Below are 11535 nucleotides of genomic sequence, written 5' to 3'. Positions count from 1 at the left end.
TAACTACACAAGACAACACATTAACTACACACTCCAAACACGCTAAATTCACAAATCTCTCACGTCTCAAAACTCGCTCTCTCTCTTTTTCTGCTGTCTCTCTCTCTCTCTCTCTCTCTCTCTCACCATCACTCCTAAAACTTCCCCTGTTTGTTTGTTTGTTTGTTTGTTTGTTTTGCTCATAAGCAGAGAGTGCTTGCTAGCGCTGTCCTTATACAGTAAACGTGACAAAACTATTGAGGAAAAAACGCCGCCTATATATTGTTTATCATGACTCTGATTTTACGTGGCCTATCAACACAATTTACAAACTGGTATATATCACCTTGTTGCTTTGTCATGTTGAAGTGGTCATGTGATTGGCTTACCACGACTACTTTATTCTTCCTCAGTCAAACAGCAGCACTCATGCGATTGTTTTGCCTCCTTAGCTCCAGGTGTTGTGCAAGACAGTGACCGTGATTACCGTTAGATTACTCGTTACTGAAAAAAGTAATGCCGTTAGAAACGCCGTTACTTGTAACGCCGTTATTCCCATCACTGTTCCTAAATAAGATAGCTGTACGATGTCAGTAGATGACAATTGATTTTTAACAGTCGTGCAATCAGTATTTGCCAATTTATCTGACACATTATGATTATTGACACCATGGTGCCAGTGGTTCGGTCCTAGTTGAGCATCACCGTCTCACAAAGAGTTTAATAACAATATTTACACTTAGATATGAATGAAGATATCAGCTGACATCACCGCTTCACACACCAAGTGTTTTTCTCATCCTAACCAGGAAACACTGTGAGGTGGTCCATAAAGCTTTGTTCATGCATTGCAGATGTGTTGTTATAGTTGAATGTTTAGTGTTCTTTAGATCTTTTGCGTTCATTCACATTCAAAGAATCACTACTTTCAGCTGATTTGGTGCCACAAAGTACACACATAAGGAACACTAAATGCATTTGAAAATGACACATTTAGTTAAAGCACAAAGAAAAACAGTAAAATGAAGGTCTGCATATAAATTTTTTTGAACATACAAAATATGACCACATCTTCTCCAGTCTAAATAACCTCAGCACTATCCCGCACATTATCTTTAAGCATCAGTTTCTTCCATCACATGAATAGAAATGTTTCAGGCCATTGCTTCTAGTAAATAACGGGCACACTGTACACATCTTGTACAATTTTAGAGCTAACCAAACCATGCAAAGGTTTAGGCAAGCTTAGCTTGATCTCTCAGATGATTACCAAGGTTACAAGTTCCACATCAGCCAATCAATCAGCAGCCACTGGCTCATCTAAGTAGCTCCTTAGTATTTTTAATATTAAGACAAATGATGCAAGGAAAGTAGGAAAAAGCTATAGGACGGATTTCCAGGTATCTTTAGTTTGCAACACTATTAACAAATGGTAGTTAAAAGGAAGTTGATGTGTGAAAGAAAACCTAACCTCTAGCAACACCTGCCAAACCACAAGACTTTTATGCATAATCGACACTAAATTCAGCATCAGAGGTTTGCAAGTTTGTATATCTAAATTAGGCTAAACGGAGAAAGTCCTATGGGTACATGAAGTTAAAGCAGAACTTTCTAGCCACAACACATGTCAGCTGTTAAGCAGTAGGATGGATCCATTATGCCTTCAGCTTATGTTTCAGCCAGTGGCAGTAAATACAAGCAGTTTTTTTCACAAGGCAAATGTCCAAACATTTGCTAAAAAAGCTAAAAATAAAAAGAGCAAAGCATCTACAACAACATTTCAACATGAGTACATAAACAAAAGGTGAGAACCCCACCTGTCACTCTGTTTCACAATTTGAGAACCACTGATTTAACGAATTCCTTAGTTAGCAAGAGGGAGATATAGGAAATATTAGATGAGCCTCTGGAAGAATGCAGTAGTTAGTGGTCATAATTTTAACCTCTAACTAATTTGAGAGCTTTTTTTTTAACACTAACTTCACATAATTGTGCTGTTGGACTGGGCCTGAAGGGAAAACTCCACCTCAATAGAAAGTGTTTAAAAAGTGAAGCTGCTGGTAAAGTGGTGCTGAGCCAGTACCCACAAGACACGGCTTATTCTTGTGACCCCAGCTGAGCAAGATTCAGAATAGCTGGAATGAACGCCTATACAGTAAGCCTAAATTTTGGCCTTTTAGTAATAAGCGACTCAATAAAAGCAGTCTTAAGTGTATTTTCAATTAATGTGGGATTAGCAGGATTTGAATCAGCTTTCTTAGCCAGATCTGTGCAAACATGCAAGGATTTGACTCTCGGATTTTAATGACTCACCATATATCCATCCAATCGCTATCGACTGACACACAGAAAGAAGGAGAAGATTGTTTCCACTACACACATAATGATCAAAGAGTTGAAGGAAATACAAGCCGCCCTGCAGGAAGACAGAGAGGTTAATTGGTATAGCTAATCAAAGATAAAGACAACAAATGCATGCATGCAAATTCAGTTTTGCCTAGAAAGAAGTAAGTTAAGAGTAATGAGCACTGGTCCATTTTTACACCCTACTGAGGGTAGTGTAAAGACTTGTGGGAAAGTTAATCAGAGCTCTCACCTCGGTGACGAGGAGGAGGCCGAGAAAAAAGCAAACAGAGCAGAGGCAGAGCAGCAGCAATTCTCGACGATAAGCTCTTCGAAACACATTGGGGAACATATCCGTCACTGAGGTCATCAAACACTCCAAACTCACAAACTGCAAAAGACGCAGACAAATCAAACACATTTACTAAGAACCAAACATGTACAGTGGTGAAAAATAAACAGGATTTCTATTGGCTTAAAGCAAACCTGTGTATCTGCCCCCAACAAGATGACCATGATGAAGAAACATATAGCCCATAATTGAGGTAAAGGCATCATGGCTACCGCGCGCGGATAGGCAATAAATGCCAAGCCAGGTCCTGTTCAGAAATATTTTCAGTCATTGATGGCAACTTAAATATTTTTGGATAAAACTGCTTACTGCAGCCTTCTCCCAATTTATATTTTAGTTACAGAACTCTAAATGTTTTAAATCTGGACTCACAAATTCTTGCAACATCCTACTGTTAGGCATAATGACCTGATAGCATTCATTTATTTCATTGGAAAGAGTTTAAGGTCAGGAGGATTGTTCAGGATTAAAGGCGGGGAATTACTGTATTAGCCGTGCTTAGCTAAGAGAAGCTAATACAGGAATTTTGTCTCCAAAATTAAATTAAAGCCATTTCCATGCCAAGTAAAAACACAGGCCCAGCTTTTCCATTTAGCATTGCTTTGTTTTGCCTTGATTTTGGTTGTTTTTTTGTTTTGTTTTTTTTTTTGGGGGGGGGGCGTATTTTAAAGTGGATTAATAAAACCCACTGACAGTGTAATGACTTCATTAAATATAACAGAAGTTGTGTAATGATGCCCTACCAGAAGCTGCCACTTCTGATATTGGCAGTCCTTGTTCGTAGGACATAAATCCCAGAACAGAAAAGATTGCAAACCCTGCAACAAAACTGGATCCTCCGTTAACCAAACACAGAACAAATGTGTCTCTGTGGAGACAAAAGAAGAAAACACACAGCATTCAACAAAGAGCAAAGCAAGAAACACACTTAAAGCAAAAGCAGCTGTTTAAAATGTTGAAATATGAAAAAAAAAAAGTACCTTGCTGCCCAAGATATTAAGTAAGAAGAAAAAAGTTGTACAGGATTTGAGCATTATGTAAACTTTTTTATTTACTGTTCCATAATCAAGGGATGTCATAAACAGTCTGCATGTTATTAAGAAAGCCTGTGCCGTTTTATGAAAGTATCACTTTGGTGCTCCCTACTGGCTATTTTAAAACTAAGTGGCCAGGGATTAAATAACGTTGAAAACATCTGTTTAGTGCAGTTTTATCTTGTCATAACAATAAGATTACTAGAATTTTTGAGCATTTTTTTTTAAAATTTAAGAACATGGGCGGGGGAGCGTACTCACTTGTAACAATCATTGTTATACTTATTGTAACTGCCCAGAGCCGTCAAACTCCCCTGACAAATCCCAAAGGAGAAAAGGACTTGTGCACCCGCGTCCATCCAAACCTGATGCCAACACACAGATATTAGTTTACTCATCACTAAATGATGATATTCATTGTGTAAAATGTAGATATTTTAGTGTTTAGGCTTCCGTGGGTAGTGTGCAAGCTTGCAGCTTTTCTTGGTATTGACACATTGTTTTGATCTTATTACTTACTTGAGGGTCCACCAACCTTGTGGGGTCAGGATACAGGTAAAAAGCTAAGCCGTTTATGGCTCCTGGTAAAGTGAGTCCACGAGCTAACAGAACCACCAACATCACATAGGGAAAAGTGGCCGTAAAGTAAACTACCTGTCAACAAGAAGGAAATGCATGGTTCAAAGCAGACATCACAGGGACAGTGTAAAGTTTGATGTTCTTTGGTGTAAGAAAACATTTTTTTTTCCATCTAAACATATTTCAGACAATACATTCCTCATTTGTGCCATAGTATTGTCTCTCTTTTTTTGCTTGCAAAATGAGACATGACTGCTGTCTGCATTTAGGTGTAACTCCTCTTCCTCCAAATACATCCCTGTGCCTCCTCCCAAAGAGTTCAGATTTAGTTTGAGCTGTTCACAGAACATTAAGCAATACTGGAACCATGTGATCTTTGAAACTTAAGAGGGGGTTGCTGTTACCTTAGGTTCTTACTCATCTCTTTTAGAATTGCACATGTGCAATTCTAAAAGAGATGTGTAGATTACACTACTGCAGTAGTGTAATTTACACAGGAAGCCACTCCCAGGGAGAGTACCAACAGTCCTGAACTTTTGCCTTGTTACATCCTGATAAACTCCAGCTTGTATGTATTTCTGTATTGTCCTTCTAAGGTCCTATGAAGGTTCTTTTGATTGAAGTATATGTTCCCACCAACAAATTTATATGAGACGATTAAACTTTCAGCAACCAGACCTTGGATGTGACTCTGATAATTTTCTTTTCAGTGACCAATTAAAACAATCCTGGTATTTTCCAATACAAATGTATTCTTGCAATATTACTTCAAAAGGTACCGCAGATGTGATAGTAGATGTATAAACGGTGGTGTTTACAGAACTTATTTTCTAAATGTAGACTAATAAATCATATTTTAAAGATGTTTCTCTACCTTTCCAGTGGACTTCACTCCTTTCCAAACACAGAAGTAACAAATGATCCATGCCAGTAAGAGACACAAGGCCAAATCCCACCTCAGGCTACCAATCTCCTCAATCCCTTGAGATATACCCAGTACTCTTCTCCTGAAAAGAAACCCATATTATTTGTTAAAACGAAAGCCATTTGGGTGCAAAATAATTTTTTTCACAACTACTATAAGTGATAACAGAGTTGACACAATGCAAATGTTACAATATTTATTTACAATAAACCAGAAAGTCAGTTATGTAGTTGCCCATCAGCCAGACACTAACCTCCCTTATTTATCTATATAGATATAAAATGCACATAATTTCAACAAATTCAGTGGATTCAAATCTCATTACCTAAAATATGTTCAAGGTATTTATTTAGAATGCAATTCTACAGATAGTCTTTTAGTTCTGATGCGTCTTCTTTTATCCACTTGTCTAATTCCAACAAAAGTGTATTTTTGTGACAGGCTGCTAGTCACAAAGTGCCTAAAGATATCATTTCAGAGTTAGGTGCTTTTTCTACACCTAAATGATTGATGACAGTGTTTAGTAGTTAGTAACACAGCAACAAAGAAGCAACAAAGAAACACTTCGAAAGACTTTCAGACTTTCACTTTCAAAACTATTGAGCACTTAAAAAAAATAAATAAATAAACTACAATAAAATCTGGCAACTTGGAAAAATATAAACAATGAGGGGTGGCTCAAGACATTTGCACAATACTGTAAAATCCCAAATACTGGAACCTTGATTTAATCAATTAATGTATCAAATGATACAGTGCAACAGTAAACACCACAGATGAAAAGGAATCAGAAATGATTATACTTTTATTATATTCAGTAAATGACATGTTACTGTCATGGAGTTAAAATGATAAGGTGTTATAATCACTGTAAATGACTCATTTTGCATTGTGTTGTTTGGTGGTTACTAGGCAACATGATGAATCATAATATGTAAAATAGATAAGAACTTTTAGCAGCCAAGTTTGGTTGCATAACGTATGACCATGTAAGAGGAGTTTGTGAACAAACTGATACATAGAGATTTGCTGCATTTTAATGTGTGAAGTCACTAGTTGGCTGTAACCAGTCATATCAGGGGCAACTTAAACTCATTCAGCACCAAGTGTTTAAGTTCAGGACTGTTGTGAGTATATGATTAGTAGTAATCTTGGCCACAAAAGTATCAGCATGCCACTGATCACATTACTGATGTCAGTATATTTATGACATACATGGTGATAAGAAGGCACCAATCATACCTTCCTAATATTGACTATATCAATAGGACCACTCCTTCCATAATCGTGACCAACAGTATCATGATTAAAATCATCCAACAGCACAAAGGTGGTATGCTGTATGTGGTACAAAGTGATATTTCAAGCAGTTACATAATTTGATATTTGGTGAGTTCGTAATTTTTATCAACACTGAGAATCGAGACTGGGCCAGATGAGCGTACAGCTGTGTACAGCTGCGTGTTATGACTAAACACGATGTGACCTAATCAGTATCTGAATAATCCAACACAAAAATGACTTGATGGTATTATCGCCAATTATCAGCATCCATCCCAAAAAGGATCTTACATCTGTACCAGATTACAAGAACACATCTAAAGACAATGAGAGCTAAAAAGATGGATGTTCCAGATTAACAATCAGGAAATTGTATTTGGACTGATTATGTAGTGTGGTTACCATGTGTATACAGATTGCTTACTCTGATAACTATTGAGAAATAATGAGCAGCTATTGGTTAACCAGTATGGAAATGCTGCTTTCCAATAACTCAAATATATGTTGTTGAAATTTAGGGACTGATGGCTTCAGTGTTTGGCAAAAGCTCCAGAGGTAAATCCATCTACCGAGGTCAGACACATGTCATTTACACTTACTCCCAGAACTCTGTTGCTGGTGTTGTTGCGTTTGCAGCTGCTGTCCAGTTGGATGACGCATTTGCTTTATCAAATTCAAAACAAGACTCTGACAAAGAAAAAAGCAGAGCCATGTCAACAAAGTTTAATCTATGTTTGATAAAAGAGATATTAGAGACTACACATTTGTCAAGCACAAAATGACCTCACTGTCATGTGAGATTCCCCAAATCATCTAGATCATCATGTCAATAACTCTGAAATAAAGAATGACCACAGTGAAATCTTCCTTCGCTTTGAATAGCTACCTGTATTCCAGGAATTCCTGCAGCTAGCCCATGGAATCTCAGCACTGAAGGATGAAAAGAGATAGAAGAAAGCCCATGCCTGGATCACAATGTATGAAACAGCAGCATATGCAATCACTACCTGGGTTGCATATCCAATACCTGAGAAGATAAAGCGGAGTCAGTATATATTATAAAAAGGCAATTAAATTATACTGCAGCATATGGAGTAAATTTCAATGGCATCCAAAACATTTAATGTACTTTTGTTTGTTTTTTTAAACCTGCCCTGCAAGAGAGTTTCACAGAACTATCTGGAAAGTAGCTGTTGGAAATTATTTTGAAAATAATGGTGCTAACATCAGTCCAAAGTAAGAGGGACAGAGAGGTGGTGACAGTCTGGGAAAGCTAATTCATTACACAATGCATTGTTGTTTAAAAAATGTTTTAGAACCAACCAAGAGAAGGTTTGACTCAATGCCCACTGCATGTAAAAAAAAAAGAGCCCTTCATAAAACTAGGACATCTTACTATTATCACGGATTGAAGGAAATAGAAACCACCTTATGTTTCTCTTCAGTGCTGTAGCCAGGCTGACAAAAAGTCAGAGCACTGTTAAGCCAACCATTCCTTTAACGTTCACTAGTAATGACTTCATGAACTTCTTCACAAATTAAATTTTAACCGTTAGGAAAAAAACTACTCATAATCATCTCACATATGTAACGTTATCTACAGATACCTTCAGTACCATTGATGGAGTCTTTTTCTCCAATTGATCTTTCCGAGTTAACTTCAGTAATTACTTCCTCCAAACCATCAACGTGTCTTTTAGACCCCATTCCTCCTGCCATTAATGTGTGTCAATGTTTCAATCTTAAATATGATGAGCCTAAATCTATTTACCAGCTATGTACCACATCCCTTCAAGCTGGCAGTAGTCATCCTAGGTAAGGCCTATTTCCAACTTTCTTTTTATCTCAAAAATCCTTGAAAGAGTAGTTGTCAAACAGCTAACAGATCATCTGCAGAGGAATGGTTTATCTGAAGAGTTTCAGTCAGGTTTCAGAGCCCATCACAGCACAGAAACAGCCTTAGTGAAGGTTTCAAATGATCTTCTTATTGCCTCTGACAGTGGACTCATCTCAGTGCTTGTCATTGACCTCAGTGCAGCATTTGATACTGTTAACCATAACATTTTATTACAGTGATTAGAGAATGCTGTGGGTATTAAAGGCACTGCGCTGCAGTGGTTTGAATCATATCTGTCTAATAGACTCCAATTTGTTCATATAAATTGAGGCTCCATTTTGGAAAAAATATCCTATGCAGTGTTTTCTAATTAGTATGAGCTGTATGATACTGAAGGATAAACTCAGTGCGCTTAGTGATTGGAAGTATGCCCAGTTTTTTTTTTTTTTAAAGTTATCTGCTCATTACAGTACACACACTCATAACTGTCCTCGTGAGAAGCCTGTAGAAGGAAAAATGTTATTGTGTGACAGTCTTAAGGCAAAGGAGGGTCGGATTAACAAAGTTTAATAAAAAGCTCACTGGGGACTTCCCCCTTCGACCCCTTGCATGAAACCTTGTGCGATGCAAAAGCGATGCTTTTGGTCCCTTGCAAGAACAAACGCTCCAGTTCTTGACTTTTCCTTATTTTTGTTTAGTTTTATTCTGACAGTTTGGTCCTTCGAGTCAGATCCATCTACCCCACTCGCCTCGGGAACGCGACCGAGACCAAGCACAGGGGTGTCTGGGATTCCTTACAATCAAAGATCTCCCCCCCCAGTGTTGTTAAAAACACCGTTTGAGGACATAGAGGCCGGGAGCAGAGGCAACTAGAAGTGTGACAAGATCCATGAACCAGAGGAGCAACTTGAATTGGGAGCAAGCGGTCTGGGCCACTAACACGGAACCTCGAGTGGAAAATAAAGTAGGCCTATTACTAGGAGTCAGGCACTTGAGGGCTTGTGCATGTTAATAATAATAATAATAAATAACCATAAAATAAAAATAAATTGGAAAAAAAACTAGCTATTTAAAATGGTTTGTGTGTGACTGACCAGTGTCTCCAGTTGAGACAAAGGGGAAAATCTCACAGTGACAACAAAATCCACCGGACCACGGACCAGTTGCTCAGGTGAACTCTGTATTACCTGGGTTAATGGAATGAAGGTGGACAGGATGAACAAAAATGGTACAGATACATTTGTACATTTCTCAGCAAAAACACCCAGGTACTGGTATAGTTTGGACATAGTACCAAGTGGCCCCAGCAGTGTGACACCACAGTTGCATGACATGACACGACGCAGAGCAGGACCTTACACAGACATCCAAAACACAATAGGCATACACTGCACCATGTCTTACAAAGACGACCCGGGCTCAGATGCAGCTTATGAGCAGAAACTTCTTCAAACCCAAAGTGCCCCTTTATTCCTCACAGCTTTATATTGGAAGGGAGCATAGTGGTGGCCTGTAAATTAGGCCCTGAAGAAAAAGGCCAGTACAGAGGATTTGAAGCTCCTAACGTGTCATTAGCGAAAAGGAAAACTGAGAGGTGGCAGGATTTAGAAGTCTTTGTAACAAGATTTGAGGAAACAAGGGATTGGGCTGAAGAAAAGAGACACCCAGGCGTACAGTACTCTCCCTCTTTGAAAGCATATGTTACCAGGTTAAACTGGAGCACAAAAATAAGAAAAGAAATACATCTAGATGACCGGGGATAGTGACAGGTATCCATGGTTTTCTTACAACAGAAGAGGAGAAACCACACAAAGACATTCCAGACACATTGTTGTCAAAGGGGTCCACGGATGTTGGACATATTAAAGGAATAGAACCAGTAAAAATACCCCCTAAATCATTTTATAGGTCTCACCAAAGAAAGTACCCAGTAAAAAAAGAAGCAGAAGATTTAAATAAGGCAGGGGTAAAAGAGTGCCCAGATTCCATGTGTAATACACCTGTTTCCTGTAAAGAAAGCATCCCTATCACAAAGATGGAGGTTAGTGCAGGACCTCCAAGCAGTAAGGCTACAATGGCCACATGATGATCAGACAAAAATGTATGGCTAGACTGAATGTTTTGGACAGCCCCACAGTCTAAAGTCTCCAATTGCTTAGGAGGGTGCCTTTTAAACTGGACAGTAATAATAGTCCATCAGTTCTGAGATGTTTTACTGCCGTTCCAAAACTCTTCAATCACTTATGATACTAATTGTCACACTCACCACTATCTGTTTCCTGCAGGTCCCTCGTGATGTAGAACCATATCCCGGAAACTACACCTGCTTCACAAGGGCTAATGGAAGCTGGAACTTGGGTTACTGACACTGATGCATGTGAAGTGCACTGGTTTTTAAACCATACTGTTGGTAAAGCAGATGTTTGGTGGCTAAAAGAAGCTAATATATTGAAATATATTAATGAAATAATGAAATATTCTCCTCTAACAAATTCACATGAATCCTCGTGGAACATGCCAGTTGTTAAAGCAATAAACTATACTTCACGGCACTCTACTGGGGACATCTCTATGAACTTCAGATTAAAGGAATGCTTCTTGCAGTCTCTTATTAGCAATTAGCAATAGTTCATTATCCCCTAGCTTCCATCACGGGTTCACTGCTTATAAGATTAAGTGACTTAAATATAAATTATATTAGAATATGTCAGTTGAAAGCAAGTGTAAGTGCAGAGAAGCTCAGCTGAAAGATCAGGTGTCATTTGTTTCCACAAACATATTCCATATACCAGAGATACAAAGAAAAATGTCCCAGGGCTTTGACTTGAATCCCATGACACACTTCCAAATTGGCAACTGCACACTTTGCTGGCGGAAAATAGCAAGCCAAATACTTATTTTGGACTATATATTATTTTGTCATATAAAACAAATTTCACTGTTTTGACTAAAAATTTATATGTTTTCTTAAAATACAGCAGCAGACATTTTTGCTTTGACATTTTGGCATCCAATGCAATTAACTTAATGCGCTTTCACACTTTTACATAACAAGAAGTTACTCTAATATGCCTTGGCTTTAGCCCTACTTATGGAAGTATTTAAATGATAGTGTAGAAATATATTTGTGTCTGCATGCATACTTATAACCCTGTGTAGATTACCGAAAATTCTGAATAAATTCAAACTTGTTTACCCAATTCTT

General features: G+C 38.1%; 1 protein-coding gene across 1 annotated transcript in view; it reads right to left on the bottom strand.

Moving 5' to 3' along the window:
* The window catches only part of LOC102201782 (sodium- and chloride-dependent GABA transporter 2-like), a gene marked incomplete at its 5' end in the record, with an annotated part of 11973 nt that extends 4434 nt beyond the window's left edge, over positions 1–7539 (bottom strand). Inside the window, 9 exons of the mRNA XM_005724759.1 lie at positions 2293–2395; positions 2576–2713; positions 2809–2921; positions 3418–3542; positions 3970–4073; positions 4228–4362; positions 5162–5294; positions 7093–7180; positions 7380–7539. Of these exons, the coding sequence (XP_005724816.1) occupies positions 2293–2395; positions 2576–2713; positions 2809–2921; positions 3418–3542; positions 3970–4073; positions 4228–4362; positions 5162–5294; positions 7093–7180; positions 7380–7539 (1099 nt within the window). The remainder of the gene's footprint in view (positions 1–2292; positions 2396–2575; positions 2714–2808; positions 2922–3417; positions 3543–3969; positions 4074–4227; positions 4363–5161; positions 5295–7092; positions 7181–7379) is intronic.
* Positions 7540–11535: the final 3996 nt, after the last annotated feature.

This window comes from Pundamilia nyererei, unplaced genomic scaffold (assembly GCF_000239375.1).
Source record: "Pundamilia nyererei isolate P.nyererei 1_Seehausen unplaced genomic scaffold, PunNye1.0 scaffold00012, whole genome shotgun sequence".
Taxonomy (NCBI): domain Eukaryota; kingdom Metazoa; phylum Chordata; class Actinopteri; order Cichliformes; family Cichlidae; genus Pundamilia; species Pundamilia nyererei.
This window is presented reverse-complemented; position numbering and strand designations above follow the sequence as displayed.